Below are 17,307 nucleotides of genomic sequence, written 5' to 3' on the forward strand. Positions count from 1 at the left end.
GGCTAAAGATTTTTCACCTTCATGCATTCTAAGCATGAAGGTAAAATAAAAACCTTCTTTGTGTTGTCACCCCCCCCCCCAAATACTCACCTGAGCCCCATCTAGATCCAGCAATGTTACACTGTGTAGCCTTGGCTGTCCCGGGACTCACTCTCCTCATTGGCTGAGACAGCAGCGGGCACCCATTGGCTCCCACTGCTGTCAATCACAGCCAGTGAGTCAATGAGGAGAGAGCTTGGGGGCAGGGTCGCATAGAGCAGTGGCTCAGGAACAAGTATGCAGCATTGATCCCAGGTAAAGGGGCTTTTTCTGGGGGGCTCTGTTCGAGGGGGAGGAGCCCGGAGCACCGCCAAGGGACCCGAAAAAAAGAGGATCGGGGCTGCTCTGTGCAAAACCATTACACAGAGCAGGAAAGTATAACATGTTTGTTATTTAACCACTTGCCGCCCGCCCACCATCAAATGATGGCTGGGCAGTGCGGCTCTCGTTCTGGGTGGACGTCATATGACGGCCTCCCAGAACGACCACTCTCACGTGCCCCCGGTGGAGTGCGGCGATCGAAGCTGCGACGTGTTGCTAGGACACGGCGCAACCCCGATCTGTGTAAAGAGCTGCGGCTCTACAACCATGTGATCGGCTTTGTCCAATCACAGCCGGTCACATGTAAACATGGAGATGCCGGTAATCGGCGCTCCTCGCCTCACACTGACAGAGGACTTTCAGGGATGTAATCAGGGCACTGATAATGATCATCAGTGCCCTGATTACAATTAAGTGCCCACCAGTGCCAGCAATGCCACTGCCAGCAATCAGTGCCAACCAGTGCCCACAATTGCCACCAATCTGTGCCCACAATTGCCACCAATCAGTGCCCACAAGTGCAAGCAATCAGTGGCTATCAGTGCTGCCCATCAATGCCCATCACTGCTGTCCATCAATGCTCATCACTGCTGCCCATCAATGCCACCCATCAATTCCCATCAGTGCCACCCATCAGTGCCGCCTTTCAGTGCTCATCAGTGCCACATAACAGTGTCCATAAGTGCGGCATATTCGTGCCACCTAATCAGTGCCCATAAGTCCCACCTCATCAGTGCCCATAAGTGGCACCTCATCAGTGCCCATCAGTGCTGCCTCATCAGCGCCTATCAGTGAAGAAGAAAAATTACTTATTTACAAAATTTACTGACAGAAACTAAGAAAAACTTTTTTTTTTTTCAAAATTTTTGGTCTTTTTTTTCAAATTTTTTGGTCTTTTTTTTTGTTTTTTAGAAAAAAAATATAAAAAACCCAGAAGTGACTACCACCAAAAGGAAGCTCTATTTGTGTGAAGAAAATGACAACAATTTCACATGGTTACAGTGTTGGATGACCGCGCAATTGTCATTCAAAGTGTGACAGCGCTGAAAGCTGAAAAATGGCCTGGGCAGGAAGGGGGTGTAAGTGCCCTGTTTGAAGGTGGTTAAAAAAAAAAAAAATAGAAGCTTTATTGTCACTTTCAATAGGATTTTTCAGTCTGCGGTGCTCAGATACAGTTGAGTTTCACTTTAAATGAAAATACACTTGAGCAAAGCTTACAAGATATCAAACCGCATGAAGTTTATCACACACAAGTGTAAACATGCCCTAAAGTAATTTATGTGCAACAATAAGGCAAAAACACACAAGATAAATCTATACCTATATCAGAGCTGATAACACATTACAACAATTATCACCCCTTTCCTATTTATAACATAACGCTGAATCCAATTCCCATACGGCACGGCGCCCCCTGAGGGCAGTTATAATAATAGCATTGCAGGTTATTAAGTCACATCAATTAAAGGCTACTTACTGCAAATCCAAAGGATGAAGCGCTGAATCTCATCACCGAGACGGCTGCAGAGAGAAAAAGATAAGTTGGTGTTATGGTGTGCAAAAAATACATTTTCAACATAAAACAATCTATTGTGCAAATGTATGAAAGTCCAATGATGAACGGCCTTATTCAATAAAGGGTGCTTATGCTGGCCATACACCAATAGATTTTTGGAGGAGAATAGTCATACAAAAATTTGTTTGGGACAAAATTTCCATTCTGCTCCATTGAATTTTCTCGTCGAATGAACAACGATTTGACCCCCACTAACGATTAAAAAATTGAACAAACACTCTTTTTACAAACAAAAATATTCTGTATTTATGTGTATGGCCAGTGTATGTGTGGTGTTTCTGCATTCATTTTTATTTACATTCAGACCTAAAGAAAAAAAAAATAAATAAATAAAACTATAAAATGTGACCAGGCCTCATGCACATTGGACGTTTTTAACGCTGATGTTAGGGTCGTCTGACGTTTTTTTCCCTGCCTATGAACATCCCTGCATGTTAGCCTATGTATCTATGCACACATAGGCATTTAGAGGCAGAAAAAAAAAAAACACTCCCAGCGCGTTTCGGAGGAGCAGCGCTTTGGCAGAAAAAACTCCTGACGCACCTCAATGCATCTAAACGTGCATAAGCACTAGATATGTTTATTATCATTATTATTATTATTATACACGATTTATATAGCACCAACAGTTTTCGCAGTGCTTTACAATGTAGATGTAATATACAATGTTTAGCACTTGAATATTAATCATAGGCAGTGGTGTATTTAGGTTTTGTGCTGCCCTAGGCCTGACTTAACTTGTGCACCCCCTAATTTAAATATGACACACCCCTTTCTGTCAAGGCCACACCCCTTGCTGTTTAAGACCCACTCTGAAATTTCCGAGTGGGGAAACTAGTTCTGAGGGCCTGGGGTCGGGGGTGGGGGCAATGGATTCCCTTAATTTGCATAGATTTCCTCTCACTTCCTGTTTGGCTATGGGGCAGGAAGTTAAGGGAAATCTCTGCAATGGGACAGGGTGGTAAAAAATAAACTGACAGGGGCTATAACCCTCCCTTATTCTATCCAAAATGAAAAAAAAAAGTGTTGCCCATAATTCTACTTTAAGCACAAATTTCTGATAATTTTATGGAAAGGACTAAGAAGATATAACCATGCCAATGGTGCAGCAGAAAACATATAGCGCAGTGGGGAAGGTTTGTGGTCCAGGATGATAGGACAGTCAAAATTAGAAGTGGCACCCCCCCCCCATACCGGAAGCAGTGCAGCAGCTTTATGGGAGCGCTAGACTAATTTGCCTCTCAGCAGAGTCCGCCCCATAGGACTAGTGCTACACTAACAGCGCAAGCCGCTCTCCCCTGCAAAGTGCTGCCCTAGGCCTGGGCCTTGTCGGCCTAGGCCAGGATACAGTGTTGATCATGGGTGTGCTCAGCCTATTGCATTAGGGTGTGCAGTGCATCCCAAAGCTCAAACACACGTGTCTTTTTCTACAGCCTCAGCTGCATGGGACAGTGAATGAATGGGAAGTGCTCTGTGCTGAGCGGCTTCTTGTTCATTCACAACTTGAAGCGTAGTAAACACAGTTTACTATGCTTGAGTTATGAATGAACACAGTGAGTGTGTTCATTTGGAAAAGGAAGGGGCAGGTAAATTACATATTTACTGTCCCCTTCCCCACTCTCTATCCTGAAACATCCCTCATAGCAGCCAGGAAGAGAGGAGAGGAGAGAAGCCAGCAGCACTGTGGGGCAGGGAGGCCAACATGGGGGGGGGGGTAGTAGGGGGAGTTGGGGTGGCACACCAGGCACATCTCCTGCAGGCCAACATGGGGGGGGGGGTAGTAGGGGGAGTTGGGGTGGCCCACCAGGCACATCCCCTGCACAAACCTATGATATTAATTAATTTCAGTGGCCAGAATAAATGATTATTCTAGCCCAGTGGTGTCCAAACTGTGGCCTGCAGGCAGGAGGTGGCTCTTTGCTTGCCTTCATCCAGCCCTTGGGTCACCATTTCATCCACTGATAGCAATGATCGGGTACTATTCCTCCTCTCACTGATACCATTGATGGGGTACTATTCTTCCCACTGATATCGTTAATGGGGTACTATTCTTCCCACTGATATCATTGATGGGGTACTATTCTTCCCACTGATACCATTGATGGGGTACTATTCCTTCTCCCACTGATATCATTGATGGGGTACTATTCCTTCTCCCACTGATATCATTGATGGGGTACTATTCTTCCCACTGATATCATTGATGGGGTACTATTCTTCCCACTGATACCATTGATGGGGTACTATTCCTTCTCCCACTGATATCATTGATGGGGTACTATTCTACCCACTAATATCATTGATGGGGTACTATTCTTCCCACTGATATCATTGATGGGGTACTATTCTTCCCACTAATATCATTGATGGGGTACTATTCTTCCCACTGATATCATTGATGGGGTACTATTCTTCCCACTGATACCATTGATGGGGTACTATTCCTTCTCCCACTGATACCATTGATGGAGTACTATTCCTTCTCCCACTGATACCATTGGTGGGATACTATTCTTCCCACTGACCACCAAGCCCGAAGCATTGTTCACAAATCCCTGTTAGACTGGACAGCGAGGCACCTGACCTCACTTCTCAATTTACTCCAGTTAAAGTAATACAGGGTGGTCAGGGTACTCCCCCAGTCTGTGATTGGACATTGATGGAAAAGTAACACCCTGGTGAGTCCATCATTCGGTCTTCTCATCCTTTCAGCAAGCTCCCTGTTTCAGATTATATTAGTTTGCATGTCTTTTTTTTTTCACATGACTTTTATTTTCACATTCTAAATAATTTTATCAACTGAACACATTTCATTAAACTTTTAACACTCCGCTGACGTCATGAGTAAATTTTTTTTGCACTCTAAAAACGTGTTTGTGAGAAAGTTAAATGTTTGCTAATTAACATATGCTGAGTGATCACGTGTCCTTTCATTACGCTGCTGAGTCATCAATTATTTTGAGATGTTAACATAAGTGTTTAAGTGCGAAACTGAGGCCGCTCAGCTTTTCCTGCTGAAAGCATTTGATGTCTAACTACTGATAAGCCCCCATTCACACCAATGCAATTTGACAGTTCCAAAATCGCATGACAAGTCGCACCCCATTGCCGGCGATGGAACCATTCATAACGCCGCAACTCATGTCGCAGCGATTATAAAAAAAGGTTTCTGCACTACTTTTTACCAATGTCATTGCGACTTGCATAGACTTCTGTTAAATGAAGTCACAAGCTGCACTAGAATTAGCAGTGCATATTTCACAGATGTGCGACTTTGAAATCACACTAATTTCAAAGCTGCGCCAGTGTAAACCAGAGCCAAAGGGATGGAACTTTTTCTGGAATTTTCACATGGGCGTTCTGATCGGATCTGCCTGTCAAGCTCACTGGTAGTCTATGGGCAGGAGGATCTAAACAGACGTGCGCCGCTTTGCATCCCATTAACTCCAAGTCCATCTAGGTAAAAAAAAAAAGGAAAAAGGGTTGGCGTCTTTTTCGTTAATTTTAGACCCAAGTGTGATGGATAAGAGGTAATAAAATATAAACAGACGCACGTCCATTTATTTTTTAGTATTATTTTTATTAGTTAAAGGCCATATTATACCTGCTCACTTGCTTTCACATATAAGTTTGAACACAATGAATAAAGATTTGAATAGATTTGCAATAGTACGGTGTGCGTTCTGATCTATTCCCGGGTACCCGTGGTACGCACCACAGGTGAGGCACGAGAGTGAGTGGATCCATTCCTGAATGAAATCAAAGTGATTGTAAAGGTAAATGAATTTTTGGTCAAGGGGAAGAATATCCCTTACATTGGTGGTCAGTGGGAAGAATGCTCCTTACATTGGTGGTCAGTGGGAAGAATGTTCCTTACATTGGTGGTCAGTGGGAAGAATGTTCCTTACATTGGTGGTCAGTGGGAAGAATGCTCCATACATTGGAGGTCAGTGGGAAGAATGTTCCTTACATTGGAGGTCAGTGGGAAGAATTTCCCTTACATTGGTAGTCAGTAGGAAAAATCCCACTTACACTGGTGATCAGTGGGAAGAATGTCCCTTACATTGGTGGTCAGTGGGAAGAATGTCCCTTACATTGGTGATCAGTGGGAAGAATGCTGCTTACATTGATGGTCAATGGGAAGAATGCTCCCCTTATAGTGGAGGTTAGAATTCCACCCTTAAAGACAGCTCACAAGACCTTTGGTGTCACACTGCTGTCTCTGCCAAGTGTCACTGGACCTTGATCTATTCAGGCACTATCAGATGGGGGGGTCAGTAAGCCACAGCTCAAGGAACCCCTTACAACCTCTGGAGCCTAGGGTTGCACAGATCCCTGGTTGAGAATGGTTGCTTTAGTAGGTTTTTGTGGATACCCGTGCTGACCATGGCTCCTCAGAACTACCTTGCCTATCTGCACCAAAGGCTACCAATCACTCCTTAAGCCTAGTACACACAATCAGAAAACTGGATGCAAAGTACCGCTTTCGAAGCGATCGTACCATAATCTGATCATTAGGACACAGCTTTCAAGAGCCAATCATGACAATTCGTCCAAAATTATCCGAAGGGACACATTTTTTTTTGTACGATACCAGGACGTATGAGTTGCGCTTAATCCGTACAGTTTTCGTACGAAAATACAATACAAATACAATCTATTAGACCACTTCCGACTTTTTATTCCATCGTATGAGAATTTTCATAACTTTAGGAACCTCTTCTTTTTTCAATATGAGATTAGCATGCAAAAAAAAAAAAAACGGACAATCATTCGTCCGATAATCTCATTTTGTGTACCAGGCTTAACTGTTATCACTTCACTTTATGCACTTTCTGGCCTTTCGGCTTTTAAAAGTGTCTGCACACATCCCAGATGGCATGGAAAAAAGTTATAAAATATACCGGAAAACGAGTGACCTTCATATTGGTGTGCACAAAACCCTTCTTGGCTCAGGTGCACAATACCAGCAGAACGACAAAAAAAAAAAGTGTGTGCTAATAATATCAGGAAGAGCGATCTTGCTGAGCGTCTCTCTTGAGAGAAATGCGTTTCTTATAAACCTTTTCTCTACCTTCAAGACAGAGTGGGCTGCAAAGTTCCTAATTGCAGAAGTTCTTTGATGTTCCTGAGCTGAACCCCGCGGCAGCTGATAATTGTGACCGTCGGAGACAGAACACCTTGCTGCGATGGGATAAGCTGTGCCAACCTGCAGAGAGAGTGACAGCGAAGGTGCCAGGATGTGGGTAACCTTTCCTGCGGTTAGGGCGAGGGAAGGAAAGAGCGGCAGATATCATTATTTTATACAAAGCCGCTAGTGATCTCTGCAAACCGCAGCTGTGAGCCCGGCCAGCGATTGTGATGATGAATGGGCAGCAGTATTCGATGACATGTCAGTCTATAGAAAAAGGGGCCTTTCAAGACAGTCATAGATAAATATGAAAATATTTCAAGGATGGCAGATAATTGAACTAATTGTAGTGTTGCTGGGGAGAGCTTTCCCGACCCACAGCGTAATCTCATAATCTAGTATCCAGTATAAATTATGTATGTGCTTATTAATGCAGATGTAAACCCTAACGCAATGACATTTCGTTTTCTTAACCCCTTTGCACCTAAGGGTAAAACAAATCTAAATGCCTAAGCACAATTTTACAATTTTACAATTTTGACATGTGCATTTTTCAGGCCGAATTGATCTTTCATTGGTAATGGATACATCCTGATTTTTTTTCAATTATCAAAGGAAAACTGGCCCAAAATATATATATAAAAAAAAAAAATTTAATGTGTAACTGTATATTTCTAGCTACTTCCATAACCTACCATCAAAGAATAACCCAAAATAAATTCTCCTTCTCCTGATGATCTCGGCGATATCACATATGTGTATGTTATTTGTTGTATGTACCCATAGTACAGCCCTGAAACAATAGTGCGCATTTTTTTTTTTCTTTTTTTAATCCTACCTAAAGCCCTGGTTCACGTTGATGCGATTTGGCATGCGACTTGACATGTCAAAACGCATGCCAAATCGGCGGCAGTTGACAGCAATGGCAGTGTCCGAATCGGTGCAGCACCGCACCAATTCCCAGAGGTAGTTTCTGTATTACTTTTGGCGATTTCGGGGTGCGATTTCCATTGCAGAAACCCGCAAAGATGTTTCTGAAATCGCCCCCCGAAATCGGGACTGACATGGGGGAATGAACTCACGCAATTTTATTCCCACAGGCAGTGTGAATCTGGGCTAAACACACTGATACTAATTAAAAAAAAAAAATCCTGTATAAAAAGTACTGACCCTGACCTTGACTCAAACACTAACCCTGGCACTGACCTAGATCAAACCTTGACCGAGGTATTTTTTTTTAAATGTTAAAAAATGTTTACATTTAAAAATTTTTTTTTTCTTCACACTCTTTTTTTTCCTATCTCTGCAAGGCAGTGTTAAATTAATTGACTAAAATATTTTCGTCAGCTAAATTAATACTATTTTAGTAGACTTAATACAACTAAAACTAAAACCAGTGAGATGACTAAAATACAACTAAAACTAAATTGGCATTTTAGTCAAAAGACTATGACTAAAACGAAATTGAAATTTTGAAGGCAAAATTAACAATGCACTACCACATAAGAATATGTAGGGGCATCTACTAAGCTGCTAAAAGTAGAAAAAAAGGCTTTTCTTATTTTTTTTCTTAATGTTTAATGTTGGTAATATATTCAGGTATTATGTGCAATGGCATTACAGCCAATAGAGTTTACAGTTTTTATATATATATATATATATATTTTTTTTTTTTTTTCCAAGTTGTACTTCTGCTTCTCAAAAAGCAGTATATTTGTTTGTTTATGAAACTTTTCCTTATGAAAGGTTTTATTTAAAACGAGAATATATATCGCAACGGCTAAATCTGTATCTGTAGTGCATGTTCAATCCTTCATACCATAAACAATAACATGTTATTAGATTTTTACTCCAGGAGTATGTAATGAGTTTGGCAATTCTAAAGAAATGCTTAAAGCGGAGTTCCACCCAAAAATGGAATTTATTTATTTTATTTTTATTTATTTCAGGTACTTATATAGCGTCGTCAATTTACGCAGCGCTTTACATATACATTGTACATTCACATCAGTCTCTACCCTCAAGGAGCTTACAATCTAATGTCCCTAACTCACATTCATACATACTAGGGACAATTTAGACATGATCCAATTAACCTCCCAGCATGTCTTTGGAGTGTGGGAGGAAACCGGAGGAAACCCACGCAGGCACAGGGAGAACATGCATACTCCAGGCATGTAGTGTCGTGGTTGGGAGTCGAACCAGTGACCCTTCTTACTGCTAGGCGAGAGTGCTACCCACTACACCACTGTGCACAACTTCTATTTTAAGTGATGGTGACGCCAGCAGACAACCATCATTGCGCAACATGTTTAAAAATGTATTTAAGACAATAAAATAGGTATGTAAATTTGCACTCACAAGTAAAGTGCCTCTAGACCGGCACTGAGTCTTTCCAGTGGTTATTTTTAGGGCTAGCTAGCGTCGTTTTCCGTGTCCCGAAATAAGCGTGCAGTTCAAGCCTCGATCTGATGTGGGCTGCAGCTTTCCATGAGCTATCGAGATTAATGTGGAGGTATAAGGAGTAACCGTTGGCAACCAGTTTGAGAAATCCTCAAGAGAGTGGAGTGGTTAACCAACCCAGCGTAAACCAAATGCGCATTTTTTCCTTGTTTCTGGTGAGTGCCCATTTCAGAAGGTGGTGGTGTCTCACCAATTGGTGTGAATTTGTGCACGTGGGATTTGGATGTTCCATATATACAGAGGATCAAGGGGACTGTTTATCTATTGATTATTATCATCACTTTCTATTTTTATTCTATTTTATATTTTTCTTCTACACTATGCAGGATTGAGGAAATGTAGTTTTATGCAGTAATTGTTTGATGTATCACATATAATATTTGTTCACGTGATTTGTGATAAGATATTTGTTTAATATTTTTGAGATCAGCGCAGCTACACTTTTCACTATAAACAAGCCTATAATAAGACTTACTTGTAGGTACGTGCGCCGTTTAGGAGATATTTACTTTTAGGCGGCGTGCCGTCCATAGAGAGAGCCGTGACGCAGCCGGGACTTCCATGGGAGTGACGCCATCGCGGCTCGGCCAATCAAATGGCGGCTGCCCGTGAACCCAGAAGAAAGACCGGGGGAGAAGATGGAAGCTCTGCCAGTGGTGACAGCGTGCCACCGGAGGGCTTCGTTTTCAGGTAAGTCTTTCATAATGTGCTAGTATGCGATGCATACTAGCACATTATGACATTCATTTGCAGGGAGAAGATTTTTTTTTTTTTTTTTACTATAATACTGCTTTAAGTGCAATTTTTAAAAACAAGCAGTAGCAGCAGCTGAATTTGACCTCGAATTAGCCTCTTGTATTCCCTGTACAGCAGGGCTGGAGTGTGAGAGGAAAGAGCAGCACAAGGAGCCAATCAGTTCACGTGCTGACAAAAAGCATGCTGATAGGAGGAGAAAGCAGATGGACCTCATCACTGCTGTAGCTTATTTAAATGCATATGACAGCAGGACAATGGTGTAAACTATGTTCATTGAAATGCATTCATTTTTCTTGCGAATGCATTTTTACTGCGTTCATACTGTGTTTTTAAAACGCACCCAGCTGCGGCTGCCGTTATTGAGCCCTAATTGCAGACTTCACATAAGCTTTAAACATCGCTTTTCTCTGTAAATCATCAACGTAGCGAGCAATACCGTTTGCAGATGATTTTATTATCAATCAGGGAATTGGAGAAAAGAAGTTAAAGAACAAATCTGTCATTTGTGGCATTTTGGTTGAAACAAATTTGTGATAATGACAGCGCAGCAGACAGTGATATATATCCAGTAATAACAAATGTGCAACTGTGCAGCGGCAGAGGAAGACGGAGCGAGTCGGGATTGGGGGATGTGCAGCAAACGCTCCGGTCCCAGGAGTGGATCAGAATTTCCTTATTTTTTTAAAGTGACCCCTTTTTGTAAATAGGTAAAGCCAATGGAAGCTGGAACAATTGCAGGACAGGCGATTCAAATACACAACTTTGTTTTGTACAAAGAGCATTGCATGACTCCAAATAGACATGTGCAGAATGAATAAAATTATTTTGTTTCGATTTGTTTATTTACATGAATTTGTTTAGTCAAATGATTTCAATTCATTTCATTTGTTTTCGGAATTCGTTCTGTTTATTCAAATTCGATTCAAATTTTTCGAATTTGGTTGAATTGAACTCAGTTTGTCCAAATTCAGAAAATTCGAATGGAGTTTAAATTCGAGTCGAATTCCATTCACATTTATTCTATTCAAAATTAGAATTTTGGAAGATGCTTATACTCTTTCTATTCTATCGTTTTTTTGTTTTTTATTTTTTTATTTTATTCTATTGTTTTTCTATTCTATTCTTTTCTTTTCTATTTTGTTCAATTTTTTTCTATTCTATTCAACTTCAAATTTATTCTATTGGAAACTTTAATTTTGGAAGATTGTTATATTCATTCTATTCTGTTCCATTGTTTTTTTCTATTCTATTCTATTCTTTTCTATTAAATTATTTTCTATTCTATTCTATTTAATTATATTCTATTCAAATTCGAGTTTATTCTATTCAAAATTCAGATTTTAGAAGATAGTTATATTCTTTCTATTTTTTCAATTCTTTTCTATAGTTTTTTTTTTTTTATTCTATTTAATTTTTTTCTATTCTAATTTATTCTTTTTCTATTCTATTCTTATTTCAGAAGAAGGTTATATTCTTTATATTTTATTTTATGCTATTTTTTTCTATTCTATTCTATTATTCTCTATTCTATTCTAAATTCAGATTTTAGAGGATGGTTATATTCTTTATATTCTATTTTATTCTTTTCTATTCTAATTTATTATTTCTTTTCTATTCTATTCTTATTTCGGAAGATGGTTATATTCTTTATATTTTATGCTATTTTTTTCTATTCTATTCTATTATTCTCTATTCTATATTCAGATTTTAGAGGGTGGTTATATTCTTTCTATTCTATTTTATTCTTTTCTATTCTATTTTATTCTTTCTTTTATATTCTATTCATATTTCAGAAGATGATTATATTCTATTTTATTTTATTCTATTTTTTTCTATTCTATTCTATTCTATTCTATTCTATTCATTTATTTTCTATTCTATGCTTATTTGAAATTTGGAAAATGGTCACATTCTTTCCATTCCATTCTATTCTATTGTTTTTTTTTTCTATTCTATGCTATTCTATTCTATCCAGGTATCAATATTTTTATCGTTTCATTGGTTCAGCATGGTCCATTGTAACTATACACATAGAAGGTAGAAATCACCACTACTCCAGTCATCTGCACTAGTTTCCAGGTCCTGCACTGATCGTCTGTCCTATTGCCTACTGAACACAGTGGGGTCGGCCAATGGGACCGGTGCCATTATGAGAATTCTTTGCATTCTTTCCATGAATGCAAAGCATTCTCTGATTGGATGAGGTGGAGATCATTACATCACTGCCCTGTCTCACCAATTCATCCAATCAGAGAAAGCTTTACATTGTGTTCAGAATGCAGCAGGGCAGCTGCTCGGCACAGAACCCGGAAGCTAGTGGGAGTCACAGAAGTAGTTGTGATTTCCAGCTTTTAGAGGGATCCCACAGGTATGGTATATGTAGGCAGGTGCAGTGTATTTTCTCCACTGTAGGTGGCGCTCGACCACAGCGGCATTGCAGTTGGAGGGGAAGTCAAGAGGAACTTGGTTCCTCTATGGTTTCCTGGGTCACTTGGGAAGCTATCCGACTGGATGCTGCAACCCCATGTGACTCTAACAGCCATCTTGGGTCAGACAGAGACTATTTAAGGCCCTGGCTCCCAGGCTTGGTGCGCATTTTGTGTGTGGGTAGTGTAGGGACAGGTCTTCTGTCTGACAGGACCAGTGATTAGTGGCAGGGAGAGGTTCCAGACAAGTAGGGAAAGAATAGGGACATGCCATCTTCCTGGAAACCTCCCTATTTGGGTCGGGACCGGCCAGAATGCATTCTGCCCCTCAAGACAGACGCTTCCGGCACATCTAAGATCTGCTCCGCTACACACTGCTGATGTATTCTGTGGGTGTTCCTGGTCGGGTGCCTTCTCATCGGGTTTGTTGTGATTTAAATGGATTCTACATTATTACAAGTTATTTTCTCTACAACTGGACTCTGAGTGTTTACTGCCGCTGCACCTCCCCAAAGTGATGTAAGGACTTTACTTTCTTTTGTTTAATAAAAGTGGGCTGGCAAGCAATTAACCACGGTTTAAACTGGCATGACTCACTAAAATTGCATCTACCACTGAGCTGAAAGACCCTCATATCACTAAATATATATGTGTATATATACAGTATCTCACAAAAGTGAGTACACCCCTCACATTTATGTAAATATTTTATTCTATCTTTTCATGTGACAACACTGAAGAAATGACACTTTGCTACAATGTAAAGTAGTGAGTGTACAGCTTGTATAACAGTGTAAATTTGCTGTCCCCTCAAAATAACTCAACACACAGCCATTAATGTCTAAACCACTGGCAAGAAAAATGAGTACACCCCTAAGTGAAAATATCCAAATTGGGCCCAAAGTGTCAATATTTTGTGTGGCCACCATTATTTTCCAGCACTGCCTTAACCCTCTTGGGCATGGAGTTCACCAGAGCTTCACAGGTTGTCACTGGAGTCCTTTTCTACTCGCCATCACGGAGCTGGTGGATGTTAGAGACCTTGCGCTCCTCCACCTTCTATGCCCCACAGATGTTCAATAGGGTTTAGGTCTGGAGACATGCTTGGCCAGTCCATCACCTTTATCCTCAGTTTCTTTAGCAAGGCAGTGGTCCTCTTGGAGGTGTGTTTGGGGTCGTTATCATGTTGGAATACTGCCCTACGGCCCAGTCTCCGAAGGGAGGGGATCATGCTCTGCTTCAGTATGTCACAGTACATGTTGACATTCATGGTTCCCTCAATGAACTGTAGCTCCCCAGTGCCAGCAGCACTCATGCAGCCCCAGACCATGACACTCCCACCACCATGCTTGACTGTAGGCAAGACACACTTGTCTTTGTAATCCTCACCTGGTTGCCGCCACACACGCTTGACACCATCTGAACCAAATAAGTTTAACTTGTTCTCATCAGACCACAGGACATGGTTCCAGTAATCCATGTCCTTAGTCTGTTTGTCTTCAGCAAACTGTTTGTGGGCTTTCTTTTGCATCATCTTTAGAAGAGGCTTCCTTCTGGGATGACAGCCATGCAGACCAATTTGATGCAGTGTGCGGCGTATGGTCTGAGCACTGACATGCTGACCCCCCACCCCTTCAACCTCTGCAGCAATGCTGGCAGCACTCATACGTCTATTTTCCAAAGACAACCTCTGGATATGACGCCGAGCGCGTGCACTCAACTTCTTTGGTCGACCATGGTGAGGCCTGTTCTGAGTGGAACCTGTCCTGTTAAAACACTGTATGGTCTTGGCCACCGAGCTGCAGCTCAGTTTCAGGGTCTTGGCAATCTTCTTATAACCTAGGCCATCTTTATGTAGAGCAACAATTCTTTTTCAGATCCTCAGAGAGTTCTTTGTCATGAGGGGCCATGTTGAACCTCCAATGACCAGTATGAGAGAGTGAGAGCGATAATACCAAATTTAACACACCTGCTCTCCATTCACACCTGAGACCTTGTAACACTAACAAGTCACATGACACCGGGGAGGGAAAATGGTTAAATTGATTCCAATTTGGACATTTTCACTTAGGGGTGTACTCACTTTTGTTGTCAGCGGTTTAGACATTAATGGCTGTGTGTTGAGTTATTTTGAGGGGACAGAAAATTTACACTGTTATACAAGCTGTACACTCACTAATTTAGCAAAGTGTCATTTCTTCAGTGTTGTCACATGAAAAGATATAATAAAATATTTACAGAAATGTGAGGGGTGTACTCACTTTTGTGAGATACTATATATATATATATATATATATATATATATATATATATATATATATATATATATATATATAATATATATATATATATACACATATATATATAAATAATATACACACACACAGATTTGTACTATATATTACATCAGAATGTTGCAGCCAACATCAGGGTACAGAGTCTGACCTTTAGCGGTGAGATGATAAATGTTGGAGCTCTGGAGAGTATATGCCATTCCTCACCTGTCAGCAGACAACCTCCCTCTCACGGTAATATCTCTGTATAAATGTCAGTGACAGAGCTATGACAAGTATCGGGGAATGTCACGGATTACAGATAGGGTCCCCTCTCTGGAGGGATGATATGTGACAGACAGAGATATGTCTGATGAACAGCTCTGGAGCTAAAACACAATCCGGGGAGCCAAATTTCAGACATTTATCTTTCCTGAAGTCTGTATGAATCACTGGGCAAAAGATTGCATAATAAAGCTTAATTTTTTGGTCAGATGCAATGAAAATTTTGAATTACATAACAAAACTGTATGTTACAAATATAGGAATAAAAAAATAAGATATACTTTATAAGGTGTAACTATTCAGATATTCAGAATAAAGTGTACTATTCACAAGAGTTGGAACTGCATAGGCGGCTTTTTGGAAAACGTTGCAGAAGGTGAGCTTACCCCTTAAGGCATCTCTCTTGTTAAAAATGGGGGCTTGGCTTTGTGGGGGTAGTCACAAATTGGGAATGTGTTTTTGTGGGTGTGGATAAGATTGTGGAGGGGGGTCCAAGAAAAGCTGGCATATGCCTTAAAGTGGTTGTAAACCCTTACAGACCACTTTGACCTACAGGTAAGCCTAGATTAAGACTTACCTGCAGGTCCAAGAAATATCTCCTAAACCTACACGGTTTAGGAAATATTTGCAAAAAGACAGGCATGCGCCGTAGACAGCGGTGCGCAGGCGCATTGAGCATGCTGCTGCTAACGGTGATATGCCGTTAGTGGCGGCTCATGTGCGCATGCGCGGGAGTGACGTCATCGCAGCTCCGGCCAATCACAGCGCCAGAGCCACGATACCCAGAAAGAAGATGGACGCTCCGTAGAAGAGTAGAGAGTGACATTGCAGGCTCCTGTGTCAGGTAAGTGACACATAATGGGCTACTATGTGATGCATAGTAGCCCATTATGCTTTACCTTTGCAGGGAAACAAAGAGGAAGTAAACCCATCAGGGTTTACTTCCTCTTTAAAGTGACATTAAACCTTCTTTTTTGTATTAAAAACACAAATCTGTCATACTTACCTGCTCTGTGCAGAGCAGCCCCGATCCTCTTCTTCTGGGGTCCCCTACTGGCGCCCCAGGCTCCTCCTCTTCAGCGAGTGCACCCATGGAAAGCCATTTTCCATATGGGCACCAGTGCAGGCTTGCTCCCGAGTCGCCCTGTCTGCGTCTATTGACACAAAGCGGGTGGCTCGGCCCAGCCCTCGCTCCCTCGTCACAACATTTATTTACAGCACTAACCTATCTAGCCCCGTAAAGAAGAAATCACTATACATACCTTTTCTGCAACTGACTTGACCCGATCCCACTGTGAACTGTGAGCCGCGGCTTTGCTGTGGAGGAGGGTGCAGAGGACATGTCCAACAAGGGAAGCCCCATAGTAGGTCTATGGGTGACGTCACTCTGTAGAGAACACAACGGCTGTGTCCTCTACAGAGCTTCCGCCGCTGGAAACTAGATCAGCTTCAGAAAAGGTATGTATACTGATTCCTTCTTTACAGGGCTAAATAGGTTAGTCTTATGCCGTGTACACACGGGCGGACTTTTCGGCAACAAAGGTCCGACAGTCTTTCCGATGGACTTTCGACAGAGTTACGACGGACTTTCGATGGACTTTCTAACGAATGGACTTGCCTACACACGATCACACCAAAGTCCGACGAATTCGTACGTGATGACGTACGACCGGACTAAAATAAGGAAGGTGATAGCCAGTAGCCAATAGCTGCCCTAGCGTCGTTTTTTGTCCGTCGGACTAGCATACAGACGAGCGGATTTTTCGACCGGTCTCGAGTCCGTCGGAAAGATTTGAAGCATGTTCCAAATCTAAAGTCCGTCAGATTTTCGACAGAAAAAGTCCGCTGTAGGTCCGATGGAGCCCACACACGGTCGAATTGTCCGACGGATTCGTTCCGTCGGACCAGTCTGCTCGAAAAGTCCGATCGTGTGTACACGGCATTAGAATGTGGAAGTCTGTAGATGCAGGGATTTTAGTTTTAGGGTGGACTTACACTTTAAGGGTTTAGAACCACTTTATTTAAAACTATTGTGAG

General features: G+C 41.5%; 1 protein-coding gene across 1 annotated transcript in view; it reads right to left on the reverse strand.

The window, feature by feature from the left end:
* TMEM163 (transmembrane protein 163) overlaps window positions 1-17,307 on the reverse strand; it is a 236,442-nt gene that overhangs the window by 113,568 nt on the left and 105,567 nt on the right. Inside the window, exon 3 of the mRNA XM_073634280.1 lies at window positions 1,838-1,881. Coding sequence (XP_073490381.1) covers window positions 1,838-1,881 — 44 coding nt within the window. The remainder of the gene's footprint in view (window positions 1-1,837; window positions 1,882-17,307) is intronic.

This window comes from Aquarana catesbeiana, linkage group LG06 (genome assembly GCF_042186555.1).
Source record: "Aquarana catesbeiana isolate 2022-GZ linkage group LG06, ASM4218655v1, whole genome shotgun sequence".
Taxonomy (NCBI): domain Eukaryota; kingdom Metazoa; phylum Chordata; class Amphibia; order Anura; family Ranidae; genus Aquarana; species Aquarana catesbeiana.